Raw genomic sequence first — 17,282 nt, forward strand, 5'->3', positions numbered from 1 at the left:
ATGGTTAAGCAGGTAATGAAATTTGTTGTTGCAAAACTCTTGCATTGACTGAATAATTAAATTAGAACTTTTCATTTATTTAAGCATCTGAAACCTATGTACGGTTTATATCTGCATACATTGGTTGATAATATTTGGTTTCCAATGGATTGCAGTGAGTAAGTTAAAATTAATTTAGAATACAGTTTTGTATATTCATAGTGCAGAGTGAACATCAGAGTTACTCAAGCGCCCAAAACGTATTCTTCTATTAATATCATTTATAATTCTCTTGACTCAAAATTTTATGGGATTTACTGGACATTTAATGGGTAAAGCCCAAAAAATCGTTGTTCTATATGGAGAAGTATAAGTTTCAATTAATTTCGATGACTCGAAACTTGGTATTGGGCCTTATTCGGTTGTAATAGGACCGATGACACATTTGTTTTGCGTTATTCGTGTCTGACTTCCTAGTCGACTACTCGGTTTTATAACTATCTCTGTAGCTATTTCCGTAGCGAGAGAGTTCACCGCTTAATGACCGTTTAGAGTAATAGTATACCAATGTTTACGACGAACATAATCTCCCCTTGTTTCAAAGCATGTGGTATTTCTCTTACCTCGTAAAGAAATTAGTGCAACTGATTCAACCAGTTACGCCTAACAAGCTCCGGTTGGATCAAGAAACTGTGGCATTCAATCGATGTAAATTTTTTGTTCGCTAGATGCACGTACTTATTTTATTTGAAATACCTAATTGTTTCTGTCAACGCACATGCGACTTGGAGGGACAACACGGAAACTTGAAATGAAATGATATTCAGTTGAACCAATTTCGGAAACACATAAAAATGTTCACTCGATCGCGACAAGAAAGGGTTTTGTTAAATCAAGAAACTCGCTGAACTAACTAAAACATTTTTGCAAACTAAATCGAAATTGTTGAATTGAAATCGTTGTATTTTGAACAAACAAGGGGTACTACATCGAAGTGAATGGACTATAACAAAATCTATTTTGTAATTGGTTCAAGAATAACTTTTCCTTCGTACAGGATATTATTGTCTTCTATGCGTCCGCAAAAAAATACATTTTATGCACCCGTCGTCTGTGTATAAATAAGGGATTTTCAACTTATTTTAACAGTTTATTTATTCATCTGTTCACGTTAATATATTACATCGTTGTAAAGTTTTCATTAGTTTAATAATTCACGTTATTCGTTGTTTAATTACGCTGTATAAAATACGCCCACCTTCAAAATGATCTTTGTTTAGGTTTTTGTACATTAGAGAAGCGCATGCAATTTTTTTTTTTCTTTTATATCTCAATTATAATTATTCTTTTTGCACCTTTTTCACCTCCTTCTACACAGTTATATAAATTAGTTATTATTCGCCAAATCTTGTGCGTTGCGCCTATACGGATGTGTATAGTTATCTTTAAATATATACAACGCTTACACACACGAACCTTTGCGATAAAAATAAATAGCTCAACATTGCGATGCCTAAAACACATCGAATATACAATAACTATAATTCGATAATAACCTCCCCACGAGGTATTATTATTTATTTATTATAGCGATCAGTTGAAGATGGTTTAATCTAAAGCAGTGCTTTTTGAAAATTCTACGTTTGTCCTATATAAAGCGTTAGTTTTGACATAACTGGATCTTAAGCCGATTAGAAACAATTTACGTATACCTATTAAAAACCTGACGTTTGTTTAAATGATGTTTATTAAATTTCGCCGGATGACGGAGAGAGAATAATATATGAAGAAAAGCAGTTACGTGAAAAGTAAAGGAACCAAAGTAAAAACCGAACCTGTCAAAGGTATATAATGCGTGTATACGATCAGTCCTTACTAACTTTTGCCACTCCAAATATAGCGATTATGTTGCGTATATCCACTCCGATCGCAGCAAACCTAGCGACAAAAAAAAAAAAAAATCCACTAAAAAAATTATTTCTCTTCCCAACTAACTTGGAGCGCGAGGCAACCACGGTGAAAAATGGATTCCGAGGGTAAAAAAGCGACAGCGAAGGCCTGTGCCTCTTGGCCTCCGCAAGTCCTCGGGCCCAAGAAACTAATCGTCCCTATATACTCTCCATGATTACGTTGATTATTAATTTCACAACATATTGTTCCAGTAAATCGAAAATTAATCACGGTATCAAAAGCCGAATATCTCTCACCTAATTTCTGTTCTTTACTGTATTTATACATGTGCTTTTGGGCGGCGTTTTTAAGCTCATTCGAAAATCGGCTACTCGTTTCGATCTCCCCGTTACTCAGAGAAAAAAGAAAAAAGAAAAAAAAAATATGAAAAAGTACTCACGACGTTAGACGGGTATGAAAATTATCTGTACGAATCGTCATATTTTCTTGGTGAAATTCATGTGCAGGTTTTTGCGTTGATTCATCCATCAACGATTCATACCTTCACGGAATGATCTCGTGAAATTTTCTGCACGTTTCGAAGTCGGAGGGAATTCGGGGGTCGGATATCGCGGAGTCGCGGAGGAAATTAAAAGGGGAAGATCGCGGGAAAGTCGGGAAGGTTCCTCGCAAAATTTCGATCATCGCGGCAAGAGCTAATGCTGGTATCCGGGTGCAAAGTATTGGGTTCCCGGGGGTGCCCGGTACCCGGGATACGTGCTGTTCAGGGCGTGTTGGGCGAAGAAGCGGCTGTAGTCCTTGTTGACGCGACGCGGCCTCACCGCTGGTCCTTTCGCAAGCTCGAGTCTCGCCCTGTTTTCCGCCTCCGTCTGAGCCTTGACCGACTCTGGCGGCCACTTTTGATCACCCCTCATGTTTCCGTGAACCGTTCCTTTCGTCGCTGCCGGTTGGGCTTGATAGACCGGAGCTGGTATCTGGAAGCGCGAGCATGCAACTGTAGGTATGCGAGATTTGATGTTGCAACAGACAGTAAACGTAGTGTCGGCAGCTGTAAATTGCATTGTATGGTTGCTTGTGCCACATTTTCTCGTAATTCTAATAACATTTGAACCACTATTTTAACGGTATCTATTTTACTAGATTTTTTTTAATAATTATAGGATATTGAAAATGAAACAGTTCGGCAAAGTTACCACGGATTCGAATTCATTAAGAAACAACAATTGTGCACGGTATGATTTGTGTGCAGAATTTGAATTCCGTTTCAAGAGAACTCGCGATGTGGAAAAATCGTTTGATACGTTTTTAAGGGACGAAAATTCTGTCGCTATTGATATTCTCGTTCCTGACGTTCCGGTGAATCAACACGTAGTATTTTCATTTAATTTATTTTATTCCTTTAATTGATTTTACCCACCACCGACGAATAATAATTTATTCCCTCTTAAAGGGTTTAATTGTTTTGCACCGTACATGAAGCGAAATCATTTCGACAGGATTTTTTAACCTTGATCTGAATCCGGTTATAGAATTTATCTACATGTATAACGATCAGAAGATCGCTCGTTCAAAGACACAATTGTAGGACAACGTTGAAATTGTTTTACTACAAATGAGTGCATCACGAGCATCGTGTTTTAAAACAGACAAATCTAAATCTGTAAGTCGCAAGGTAGAATTAAAAAAAAAAATAATAATTTCTTCATTCTTCACAAGTCAGACAATATACCTGAGAAATTGGTGGCTCAGGTCTGAGTGTTATAGTAGATGGTGGTGGCGAGAAGGTGGAGCGTGTAGGTGCCGGTGAAAATTGACTCTGCGGGGGTGGCTGCGAAGGAAGAACCCGCACGCCCTGACTCGGAATCTGGTTTTGCTGAAATTCAATTTAACATAATACGTTCACATTTGCAACCGCCAGAGATGGTGTTATCTTCGACGTAAGATGCACTTCCGCATAGTCACGGCAAATGCTGGACAATCTATTTCCGTTTTACGCTCATCATTAAACGGTAAATGCTGTATATTGTGTAATTCCTCAGTTCTTTCGAATGCATGGTTTTACACTCAAAGCAATCGCTGAAATGTGATATAAAACATGTTTTCAAAATTAATAACATCCAGAAAATGTCGAAACTCTTGCAGAATAATGATAGTGAAGCTGACTGATGTGAGTGATCACGTTTTATCCCCTTTTGAATTTGGAGTATGGATTAATTGGTTCCCGCAATTACAAAGTTTCATGTTTAGGGTATAATTATTGTAGGATGATTCGTCATGTTCGTAAAGCAATTCAGTTATACATTGTCGTTCAACATCCACCAGTCGACCGACTCACCGAAGGTGGTGTACGATTATTCAGAACTGATGCTACTGAATAAATATTTTTTACAGATAAGAATTTTTCTCTACTTCGCGATCAAATTCGGTAATATTGGTAATACGTAGATTCACTTTGTGCTCGCGAAAAATTGCGCAAACTATAACGATGCTGGATCAGAGAAGAGATAATTGGTCGATTGGAATATTTTGAATACAGAAAAGTGTTTTTCCGAGAGTCTTTAATTAAGTAACTGCAGATAAGAACGCTGTAATTTTGAAGATTGAAAACTGACTGACAGAAAACGCGTCTCTGGGTTTGTAATATACGAGGGTGAGAGTTGAAAAAAAATCACAAAAATCTCAAGAGTCAACAATACCATTTTTGCCTTGGAATAAATATACATTGTACATACGTACAGAAGTGATTTTCATGGGTTACATTTTGGGTCATTAAAATTTAGTCAACATTTAATATCCAACGAGCTTCGAAACTCAGTATAACGGCCACAATAAAAATGCGAGTGTGTCTGACAGTAGCCAATTTAGATTTTCCATTCAAGTTCGAACCGGCCTATGACGAATACTGTGAAAAATAAACATTCCAACACATTAGTCGAACGTTATTTGAGAGCGTAATATTTTGACCCATAAAATTTCTCCCAAGCATCTTTTCACTCCCTGGAATTCAACCCACAAAAATCACTCGCACACGTATCGTGGCAAGGAGAAAAGGGCACGAATCGAGCCTCAAAACCGACAGCCAATAATTTCGGTAGCCTGGACGGCCCGTAATGTGAGCAGACGAACCTGTTGAGGAGTAACAGGTTGTTGCCACGGTGCCTGGGCCGGCTGTGATTGCCAAATTGGTGGCTGCTGATTACGGTTTGGCAAGGGTGACGTAGCCGGGGGTGTGACGGGAGCCCAACCCTTGGGTGCTGCTGACTGGAAGTTCAAGGGTTGACGAAGCGTGCCCCCGGGGCTTGCGGGTGACGGAGAAGGCGGAAAGTTCGCGAGTTGCACTAGTCCCTGGGGGACCTGAGAGCTAGGGGGTTGCGGAGAAGGACCGGAAGCCGGGCTGCTTCCATACGACGCAAAGTCTCCCACGCCTCGTGTCTGGGGCAAAAAACAATGAAAAAAATCAAAGGGGTTGCAGTGAACAAGTTGGGTAGCCAATTGTGCAGTTCTCGCGATAATCATCGAGCCGCGTTAATTACACGAATTAATTATACCCCGTTGTTATCGCCCACCGCCGTCTATGAATAATTACGTGCAGTTTCGGGATTCGGGGGAGTTTATGTGTGCAATTGTGAGTTTTTTTAACGACTGTCAACGAACAGTGTCGTTGGTGCAGGGGGACTCTACCTTTGATTGGACTGGCTCTTGTTCCACGTAAGTGAATTGCTGATCTTCCGGCGGTGGAGGCCAAGCCACTCGTTTCAAACCTGCAACAAGTGCTCCGGTTATTTCAGGTACGGTACAGAACGGTTAGTAAGGGTGCGTGGTTTTATAGGTAAGAAAAAACGTGCGACTCGCGGTTTTAAAGCCGTGAAGTACTTCAGCTAGTTCACGTTGTGCCAATCAAGGGCCTTGAGCCCAACTGATCGTGAGAGCATCTGTTATTTACGAAATTATTATAATTCCTAGTTTGCCTGTTTGCTTAGCGACTTCAATATTGCTTCAAAATATTCTCACGACGGCTCATTTTACTCCTTATTCTTTCCGTGATTGCGCGAAGAATGTCAAAAAACGGGTAAGTTTCCTCAGTTGATAATTACTACAAGGAGTACTACACGACCTTAAAGAACGCGAGCTGTATGAGTTTTAGTGACGACTTAAAAGTTGGTTGACTAGTTCATCCAATCTCCCATGATCCGATTTTTATTCGTAATCACATTTTATTGGCAATCAGATATGAAAAAAAGTTGTATAATTCTTAGATAAAAATCGAAGTCCAACTAAAAACGGTCGTCATTTTGCGAATGAAATTCAATCGCGCAGGCAAAGAAGTATTCGAATATTTTGTCTCTAAATTAGAAGTGTATCGATGGAGCCGTTTTTGAATTTCGTGGGTACCGAAAACATTATGTTACCGAGTGAAATCGTTCACCTTATTGTCAATAAAAATATTCCCGATTAATTGATTCTGAAGAAAAATTTGCGAACCAAGCTCGATCTCCATACGTATGAACAAAAAACCCCAATCGCATTGAATAATTAACTGTCGAGATACGAATTCTAAAAATTCACCCACTTATTTCCACTTGCTCGTATGTACGGTATATTCCCTCTTAAAAACGTTGTCTCTTTCGTTTTTCCGCCGTCTTTGTTCGGTTTGCACGAGAATAACATTCGCTAATTTTTCGGCGGAATTTTGTAAATATCCGACAAGCGTGACTCGTGGCTTGTATAGCTATTTGGCTAGTCCCTGCAGTATTCGTGCGTCAAGCGTTAGTGAGTCAAGCTCGTTTATTTATATCGAGCAACAGGAAAGATTATAGGACAAGCTACGTTAACACAGGACAACGTAACGCTCTTCAATTAGCAACTGTATTTTTAAAATTCTAATCGAGAATCTCTTACTCAGTTCCCACTTTATATATGCCGAAAAAATATGCATATAAGTTTGAGGTGCGGAATTTTTTTTAGGCAGAAAAAGAGGGGCCTCATTTTTGAATAATTCGAAGTTTAGTTCGGTGAAAAACCTAATTCCTCAACGTAGGGCCAACAGCGATGTCGTGCGGATATTTTACAGAATTAGACAGATTGCATCAGTGCGTGACTGATCTTTGAACGGTTAGCCAGAACTTGCAAACATGATTGTCCGACGGATTATCATCACAGTTGGGGCCAAGTTTATATTTGAAAATTAATGTTGCCACATTGTCGCACGCGAGAACGCAAAGAATCGGCCTTGTATCGCGTCTATTTTCGGAAATTAACAATTTACATGGGTCCTCCGATTCTGTGAAAATATTCTTGATGGGCGTCCAGCCCCGCTGAAAGATACACGATCATTTTCATCTATTTTTCCACTTTGCTCTAGAGCACATGTCGCTTAATTTAAAATTCCCGACAACTTTATGGCCTTCGTTCACAGACACAGTTATGAGCTGTATCAGAATTCGTGTTTTAAGGAGCATAAATCATTGTGAAAAATTTATCTAACGCGTCGAGCGTCGAGTGAGTCGATTGGAAGAATCGTTGTTCATTATTTTATCAATTTGCTCGCAAAAATTTTCTCGTTTTTATTCGCAATTTCTTAGTTTAGTCATTCTTTCTCTCATATCCTTTTTACTACCATCAGTCTCTTTGTATCATTTAACTTGCCCAACATTGTTCTAAATGTAAATAATAAACTCTACTCTACTCTATTCTGTATTTCATGTCTAATCGTAAGTACCTGTCATAAATGAATTGTTTCTACTTATATTTTTCGTAGCAGTTGCGAAGCCAGTAACGAGGATATTTTTGCCAATAAGTGAGCGATTGACAGATTGCAATACATTACAATTACATCTATTTTATTTAATTTGATTTTAACGAACATGTAAATAAAACAGCTGGCTATACACTCTATGGTGTCAATTCTTTATTTCCTAAAAATTCCTTAACAGGTGCCTAGCGGTCCGATTAATTAGTAGATTGTCTCGTTTCTTCCGACGAATGAATCACTGCAGGGATTATGTAAGCTTTACAGAAATAAATTACAAGATGTGGAAACGTACAGACTCGAAGAAATATCGACAAATTAATTTAAACTTATTTCGCAGCTGGGTTATTCGACTCGCGCGTAAAGTATTACAGCTATAAGTTTTTCTTTCTCGATTCACGATCAGTCTGTGTCGTAGTTTAGACATTTTAAACGATCATGACATCGATCAGTGTAAAATAGCCGTAACAGCCAGAAAAAAAAATACCTGATAAACTGCCATAAATTGTACAAAGAATCTTGATTATTTCCTTACTTATTACGGTATGGGTAAAAAAAATAAATAAATAAATAAACAGATCGATAAAGTGAAAACTGGCTCCATGCCGGGAGTTCTGAACGATATTTGTGTTTATATATTTTTGGCATCCGCACGAAGTCGTTATGGGCTCGTGTTTCGGACTTGTCGAACACAAAAATCAAAGGGTGACTAAAGCACTTGAAGGAAAATCTTATCGACAGGTGTCACCTGTCGAGCTAATCTGATTACCGTTGAAGAACACCAAAGTTAATCGAAACAGTATTTCCACGACTACATACGTATAATTTGACACAAAACCACAAGATTTTATTATTAAAATAAATAATTTCCACACCAAATCACAAGCATGTTAATTTTCGCAGTCGCAGAAGATGAGGCAAAAAATTCACAGAATTAATGTGACAAAACGCAATGCACGAAAAATGATCGGAAGCGAAGAATAGAGTAAGTATTGATAGGTAAAGACGTAAATAAATAACAAATCAACAGGGCACACGCCATACTTGTGTTCTCCAAACTGTCTTCTACTCTAGTCCGCGGTGTCTCCGGTGGTTTGCCACGTCCGACTATTAATCGTCGTCGAACTTGACTATACTTTTGGCTATATGTATTCGGAACCAGCGGTTATGCGAAAGCCCGATTTCGAGCTTTCGAGTCTTGATGAAGCGGCCGGTAGTGGGGCGAAACTAGGTGAGCGTGCGCGTCTAGCGATGAATTTTGTATATTATATGGAAACCGCTTAGCGGTTTGTGACATACAAGGAGAGGGCTGGGTTGAAAACGGGCTGATTTTACCTCGGGCCGGGCGCAAAAGTAGGCGACAGTAGCGGCCGTCGCGGGGGCAAAAGGGGGGCCAACAACCGCGGTAGCGGCTGCGGGGACGCAACAGGCGGCGGGCTTCCGCCGTCGTCAGGATCAATGGCGTCTCGTCGTCTCCAGGGTGAATTGGCCGGGAGGAAAAGCATGAGGAAAGAAGCGAAGCGTATACACGAAATTCAAACGAATTCGGTTGAAAAAAAAACCACCGCTAAGAGCGACGAGTTTTCGGTGAAATTCACCGTTTGACGCCTGTGAGCAGGCAACCCGTGCTACGTTCTTTATCGCGCTACCTTAATGGGAGTGGAGGTGCTTTGCGGTTGGTTGCCTATTTGCCGGCGTCGAGCGGTGCGTTTCACAGAAAACTAAAGACGCTGTACTTGTTAGTCGTTTAGTCACCGAGACGTGCGAGCGAAGCGTTATTTTGCAAATTGTCGTGTATCGGCCTACACGGTAACGTTTGACAAACCGATTTTTCGTCATTTTGACCTTGTAATTAAGTGCTACGTATTTTTAAACTGGTTATTTTGAATATCGGTAAAGGCTGGCAGCGATGAGAATGTATCGGGGTGGGGTTCGTGAATATATGACCGTACAAAATTAGCTCGGATTAATATGTATCTGAACATGACGCTCGTTCGTCGTTCAGCTTTGGTTCTCAATCAAGTCGAAGCTTCGTACCGTCCTTATTTTTTCTCCGCGTCTCGGGGGTTCGTCGTATTAAATTGTGAAAATAAATTTATTCTAAACAGCGAACCAGATTTTAATCTTTCATCGCTTAGCTTCTATTTAGATTTCCATGCTGATGCGGAAACTAATTTCAAACTCACTCGGTTGTCCGCCGTTGCGTTGTCTAGCTTCCTCTTCTTCGAGCATGCGAAGAACGGCGCTATTTTGCAGATTCGCCGGCTTGGCCAATTGGTTGAAGTCGATACTGGAAAACAGATTTATACGTTTAGCACAGCGGGTTCGGTTGATTCGAGTTATACCATACATGTTCAAAAATTTGTAACTCATGCTAAACGTCATAGGTTTTTTGACAATCAAATGCCATTCCACATGTGCAAACAATATGCAAACGCACTTCAGAAAACAGTCAGAAAAATAATCTATCCAGAAGACGTACATGCCGGATACAGGAATTTATTTTTTAGCAAGCAATAACCATAATTTTTTATTGAATAGAATTTCTGTAAATTAAACAAACCCAGAGTAATCCCCTTTTAACGATTTACTAATAAAATTCCAAAGACCGTCACGTGTCCACTGTACTTTGTAATTAACTATACGATTTCTTATTTTTCTTGCTGAGTAAACACGTTACCGGCGATTTTCGTTTGTCTGTAAATTTTACGCGAAAAGTGTAACTTTTTATTAAGACTATTAGAAGCGACAGAGAAATGAATAAAAAATTAGGTCGAATTTTGCACGCGGTTTTAAAATCGAAGGCGCGAATAATACGACGTGTATACTTATAAACGTGTAAAAGCACCTTTTTTGGGCGATCATTTTGCAGCTAAGCTCCTGTGGTTGCACGAAACCAGACGCACGTCCGCGACACGACAACTTTGGTCTGCCAAATGCTAAACTAAGTCAAGTACACAATGGCTTGCGCAAGGAGCTGAAGAGGTGACGGGGTTTTTGCTATATCAGTCGCTCGATTTGGGGAGAGAGGAGGGCGCGGAACTCCCTAGGGAGGGAACAGAATCACAAGGCAAAAATTACACAGACACGCGAGTTTATTTGCGGCATTTAGGAATCACTTACTTACTAAAAATACCCCGATTGCTAACGAAACCGACCCGACGTTATAGGTATACGGATGAATAGCTTATGGATCCGAGATTCGGGCATTTCGCGCGTGAATCACCGACGTCGCGTCGAGACGCTTGGCGTCGGTTTAGCCGCGTCTCGCGAATAAACGTCATCGGCTGTCAATCGCCCGGCCAATAACCGCCGACACCTCACGTTTGCTCCGAGTAAATATCTCTCAATGTATTTCACCGTCTTTTGGCGTCTACCAGATCGAGATGCTGCCACGCTGTCTGTTTGTTTGTCTGTCTTTTCTCGTTGCAGCTCGCCGTCCGCGTCGCTGCCAAGATGAACGCGTTTTACATTTCAATGCCAAAAACGGCTGATAATTAGTCGTCGTTACGGTTAAACAGTTCTAATTACCGCTATACTCCTTCCTTTGCGAAATACAATTGTAAACATTGGAATGAATTCTCGAAATAGCTACATTTCAATCGACAAATTTACCGCTACGGATTTCACTAATAGAATTTGACGTACGTACAAATTGAATTGAACCGCTGACGCGATTAGTTTGGCAGGAATTCAATTAATTCTCTAGCACGGATAATGCCGTTGTTGTTAAGACGAATAGGTAATGCAATGCAATGCAGCTGTCATTCGTATTTATAATATTTCAATTGAAATTCCTTATAATAAATGAATCTTTGTGCCGTCACTCTCGTATGTAATTCTTTATTTCATGTATATTTTACACAGATTCGATTCCTGAGGGCTTTCAGAAGAATAGCAATGAGCAAATTTATTGGACACCCTATTTCTGTGTTTGTGTTTGTGAGTTACAAATCTTTCTACGCTCATTTTACGCGAAACGTAACTAATTGTAAGCGTATTTCGTACGGGAAAGGAATCTGATTTTCTTACCCGACAGCACCGTTGGATAGAACTTGAGTCTGGCGTTCGAGTGTCTCTTGCACCGACTGCGGAGAGTAGAGTTTGATGGGTGAGTTGAACTGCTTGTTCACGAACTTTGGCCCCTGGCCCGCCATCGTTCACTTCCTTTATAATTTCTTCTAACTACTGTAAAATAAATATTTATGCCGCTTACGACACCATTCAACATACAAATCGACTCTTGCAGGATTTTCAACAATTATGCTGGATTCATTACACCTGTCGGTTACGTGAACTGAACGCATAGGAATGTCTTTAGTAATTTCAGAATGAATATTTTTTCTTCGATAGGACTAGACTGAGAGAAAAATACGGTACACGCATGGTTGCGTAGAGTCTCAACTTTGATTTATGACTCAGTTTCTACTTACCCTGAAAAGTATGCTAGTTTTATTGATTTTTATGTTAATGATGATAATTTTAGTGGCTTATCTTGACCTTAAGTAAGGTTGAGGACAATTTCATCACATCATTCAAAAAATGCAGTTAATTGTTTTTAGCATGTTCATTTCTACTAAATAACCGAATGGTGAATTTGGATCTTGACAAGGTTCTCTGAAGTAGAAACATTGGTAAAACTGAAGTGTGGGTAAGAAATTCTTGTGATAACAAGGGTTCGTTATAGCCAGCTGATGGAGTCTTGTAGATATACTCCGTTGTTCCGCGTCAATGTCGAAGTTTGCTTTGGGCTATAAGCGTCGCCGAGACAAGATCAGGCCTAAAAATACGAGAAGTGCTCTCGATAGATCGTAATATTGACCCTGACTAAAGGTGTTAAAAGTTCCCCAAGACCAACCACCTAGACCTCGATAAGATAGAGGTGCTCAATTAAATAAGGGCTGGACTCAACGCGACAGACCTAAAATTATATTGTTCATTTCTAAGTGAATTTCGATTTGTGTAAATCATAGGTGTCCGACGTAAGGCCATAAACTGGGATGTTAAAGATACTGCTTTCTCATACACGTACAATAAATCTGGCCGTTAATCTTCGACGCGTCGTCCTCGTCGAAGAACGTTAGGAAACAGCTGTGCCGACGTGTTACATACGCACACATTCTTCATTGCGGCATGTGCCAAGTGACGTGATATTTTGATTGGAGTATCTCTAGTTTTTTTTTTTTTTTTTTTTTTATATTTCTACATTATCAAAATTTTTAGTGCCGATATTCGATTTAACGAACCCTGGATACATGCTTTGAACGGTGGGATAATTGATCAGCTGGAAAGTTCGTTTCTAGATCACTTCGTGTTTTTCTCACTCCCTCTTTTCTTCCCTCAACAGCTGAGACTTCAATTATCTCGCTTGTGAAAAGTGTTTACCTTGGCTGAAACACATTTTCTTTTGCGTCGTGGGTTGTTTTCACTTAATCACCCATTGTAACGGTTCACAAAGCGTCACGAGCTTGCACATTCCGGCACCTCGGTACCAAAAATTTAGCGTTCGTATCAGAAATTCGCAACATGCACTGTCGTATTTTTAGCAGTAGCTTTGCGACGCTGGTAAACGAGTGCGGTATGATTACCTCGGCTTGCAAAATTCCTCGCAAATTAAGATGCCGTATATGTATGTATATATAACTATGATTCGCGATGGAAGAGCTCGTAGGTGAAAAAATTCACAGGATAAATTTTGGCTAGAATCAATGACGAAGCATTTGTTTACATTGGAAAAGAATTTGGAAGCTATATTATACCACCGCCGTCAAAATGGATACGTAAAAGCAAAACACTTCGAAGCTGAATTAATAAATAGAAAGAAGGTGAAGCTTGGAAGATTACCGACCCTGAACTCGATGAAATAAATCCTGTGCTCGATTGAAAGTTAGTGGGAAATAAAAATAATCATGCGGATGATTTCGCTATTGGAATAATTTGTGCATCGTTGTTACTTTGTCCGTAATTGTCAACTCATCTATTTTTATTTTCGACTTTCGAACAATGGGAAATAAAATAAAGTACAGCGTGATTAAAACTCGATGAGAATCTTTGCGATCAGGTTTTGTACGTCGAAACTAGGTTGAGTCACCTGTTGACGGTGGTTACCGATTTGGCTCGGTCTGGTGATGGCGAAGACACAAAAGCCAAGTATTCGCCCGCGACCTTTTTGAGGACCCCGAAGTTCCTCCGCGTTCCCTTTCACCGAGGTTAAGCCCTCGAAGCCTCTCCGTCATCCGGTAAAACGTTCAAGGGTATTTTCGACCAAATATTTACCCCGTGAATAACGTGGTTTTTTTTAACGGAAGGTTTTCGATGAAACTTTTCGATGGTATTCAGTACCGTAATTAGATACTAAACTAAGCTAACACGTCTAAGCTTGAAGAGCTCTTGAATTTTTATAACGCGCTTGCTCTAACAACTCTTATACGTTTCAATCCTGGAATAAAGTGTTTGGAATGTCAAAGTACCAGAAGTTACCCACACAGGCAAAAGAAACATTAATTCCGCTGGACAGCTATACGGTGAAGTAGGAAGAAGTCTGTGAACGAGATACCGTGTAGAAGGCGGGAGAAATAGATGAGTCGACAGAGTATTCTGGAATCTGTGCCAGAAAAACAGGGCCGAAGAGAAGATCCCGGACGTGAAAAACGAGTCAAAATCACTATTATAGAACGGTACTTAAATCATCGCTTCGTTATGTATATACTGACAAAAGTTCACGAGGGTACGTTGACATGCTTTCGAACTCAACGTTTCAGTGCTTGTCACTTGAAAGATATTCGGAAACTGAAGTCATGATTATCGCTAACGTTGTTGGCAAATAATCTTCGGGGAAATCTGCTCTCACAGGAAAATTGATTATGTCATGCTTCGAGGGATCCTCAAAGGGTTACACAGCATGATTTTGGAAGAAGTGTGAAAACAAATCGACTGAATATTTGTTTCAATTGCCATCGAACATCGGAAGTTCGGATTTATTGCCAATTTATGACTATAAAATTTGACTTTGTCGATAATCTATTCGCTGGATGCGACAAAGCGGTGGAATAATCGGACTACATCGGGTTAGAAAAATGAATGCTTCTATTCTCGAGTGTCAATTATAATCGCTGTCAAAGTTTTCGGTAGCGATCTTCTTTAGCGCGACAAGATGCAGAGGGTATCGATAAGCGTTATATTAAGTTCACGTGAAACGGTTTGACATCGCGGTTGAAAAATGATCTTACCCAATTATATCGGGAAACCTAACCGAATTATCGCCAAACAGGTATATAATAAATCAGACCCTCGTGCGTCAGAGGCGGTTTTAAGGTGAACGCGTGTCATCAAAGAAGAGAATTATAGGTGCGTCCCTGCGGTTTTGGCCGTACTCACACCTATGCGGTTTAAATTTAGCGCGGATTCCTCCGGATATACGTGTATATCGACTTTGCATACTTATACGCAAAAAGTTCGCCGCGAGACGTGTATAATATGCGCGTTCGTGAAATTTCGGAAAAGCTCGCACGGCCTCGGGAAATCCCGAAAGGTCCGAATCTACGATACGTTGGTCGGGTTGGATTACCAGCGGGGGTGGTTAACGCCGAATGGAACGAGGGTGGCATTTACCATTGACGAAACTCGCGGAAGGCCCGTGAAAACCGACGAATAATAACCGACCGTTCGCCAGAGGCGTATTCGTAGGTATAGGGCATTGCCACGCTGGAATAATATCGCTCATCTCGACTTTTTTCGGAACCTAGCGTTTTATATATTCCCAAGAGTATTTTTATAATATTATATTTTCGCACCTGTTACGTAACGCAAATTGGGACGCCTGACCGCGAGGTATATCCATCACTGACCGCGAGGCTTCCTTATAATTTGCTTCGAAGAGGCTCTTTGGACCGAGAATTGCATGGGAAATTATCTTTCCGTACCTTAATGGCCGTATAAATTTTTCCAAATTTTCTCGATTTAAACCTTTTCAGGCAAACTGTTATCGAAATGTGCAAAATCAAGTCGTCACTATTACGCTGTATCGCCAAACATTGCAGAGAATTTTTCGATTTTTTTAATTCGGTCAAGCAGAAATTTTGCACACTTTGAAAAATCTCTACGAATCACTTTTAAAAACTCCCTTACGCCGAAATGTTTCGATCATTTGGTGCAGTCGGAACTGTTTTTATAACGTTTCGATGTCCGGAAGAAAAAATGTCGAAGTTTTCGGATTAAAAACTACGACAGATGAGATTCAATATTTGATTTGACTTGATTTAAACAGTATTCTGAAAGATTCATAACATCCGATAAAGCTCCCTTGATTTTTTTTTCTCATCTTTCCAATGACATTCGAACGGGGATCATGTATGTGATACGAATAGTTTAAGGAAATTGTGAACATTTTAAGGATACAAGCATTAATAACTATTATTCATGAATGTTGTGTGATCGAATTTCCCAAATCGATGAAATTACACCGTTAGCTGTATTTGTGCAGCTCATCATACTATTTCTCACAACAATCGATCAAGTTTTTCAGATTTTTTTCTGTTGCTCAAGTGAAACATGAAAGCTATAAAACAGCACGTATCTATTATACGTACAAACAATAGAATTTTTTGAAAAATGATCACACGTTTAGCAAACGAATCAGTGTCGATGACCGTGAGAGCCTAAATCACCGGTTTAACATAAAGTTTAAAAGAAGAAAATAACTTGGCCTATAATAAATTAAACAGTGGTCCGCAAGAAGAGGAAATCTTTGCATATTTAGCATGGCATAATTAATACGGTTTATTTGCAAAGTACCGAAAGGGTAAAGATAATTTTCCCCGTAGCTGATGAATTCTTTCCAGTCAACCGTCGTTTATTTATGGCGAATAAGTTACTATAAATATTGATCCGTGCACATCGTAATAATAACGCGGATAAGCGGACGGATGATCGCGAAGCGAGTGACACATTATACTTAAACGGAGGGACGATGTCACGGTGACGCTTGACAGTAATTAAACTCCGGCGACCCTGGCACCCTTCGAGCCGGTAAGAGGCACTTTTTTTTTTAGAACCCTGCAATAAGGCAGCGATCCCCGCAGCCGTGCAGGGGAAAGTGGCGACAAGTCTCAAATATACAGTGAATCACGTTTCAAGTTGTAACTTACCTTAAGCGTAACTTGCGTTACGAGCCGTTCTCCCGAAGGTGGAACACACTCAACTCAACTCGAGTAAGCTCAAACGCTGAAAAGCAACGACGATCCTCTTCCAGCCACCGTTGCCCACCGCGCTAAGCTATTTTCGTATACCCACCTAGCGTCTTTGCGAGCAAAAGTCTTGAATTTCTAGAGATTTTCTAAAAATTCACTGGTCAACACCTCCGTCATACGGCGGTGCCACGGTACAGCTTTACGCGGTTTGGATTCTACATTTTATAATTCGAATTATCGTAGTTACCAAACGCGTACGATGCGCTTCGCGAAGTTCGTCCCAAGCATGCGCGCCCCCGCGTTTTAGCGCTCAATTTTTTTTTTTTTTTCATACTTGTTTTAGTCTTTGACGGTTTCAAATACATGCAACTTTCCCATCTTGTACCGTTCCCTAGCCAATTATTTGAAACAGGAATAACGTTTAGTCGGACTATTATCGGGGTACTTGGCTCAAT

At 40.1% G+C, this 17,282-nt stretch overlaps 1 protein-coding gene across 3 annotated transcripts; it reads right to left on the bottom strand.

Annotated features, from left to right (window-relative positions):
- Positions 1–1,116: 1,116 nt before the first annotated feature.
- Positions 1,117–16,933, bottom strand: LOC124178113 (extensin-like). 3 transcript variants are annotated; one of them, XM_046561271.1, is made up of 7 exons: positions 16,786–16,933; positions 11,672–11,827; positions 9,826–9,929; positions 5,572–5,651; positions 5,017–5,322; positions 3,620–3,763; positions 1,117–2,864 (listed from the first exon to the last, which is right to left on the bottom strand). In XM_046561271.1, the coding sequence occupies exons 2-7, from the start codon at positions 11,794–11,796 to the stop codon at positions 2,586–2,588; spliced, it is 1,038 nt and encodes a 345-aa protein (XP_046417227.1). In that variant the 5' UTR covers positions 11,797–11,827; positions 16,786–16,933; the 3' UTR covers positions 1,117–2,585. The 3 variants fall into 3 exon arrangements, with proteins under 3 accessions (XP_046417227.1, XP_046417228.1, XP_046417229.1); XM_046561272.1 differs by lacking the exon at positions 16,786–16,933 and having other exon boundaries at positions 11,672–11,844; XM_046561273.1 differs by lacking the exons at positions 11,672–11,827; positions 16,786–16,933 and adding an exon at positions 10,488–10,641.
- Between the last annotated feature and the right edge of the window lie 349 nt (positions 16,934–17,282).

The sequence above is a fragment of the Neodiprion fabricii genome, chromosome 3 (genome assembly GCF_021155785.1).
Source record: "Neodiprion fabricii isolate iyNeoFabr1 chromosome 3, iyNeoFabr1.1, whole genome shotgun sequence".
NCBI classification, from domain to species: Eukaryota; Metazoa; Arthropoda; class Insecta; order Hymenoptera; family Diprionidae; genus Neodiprion; species Neodiprion fabricii.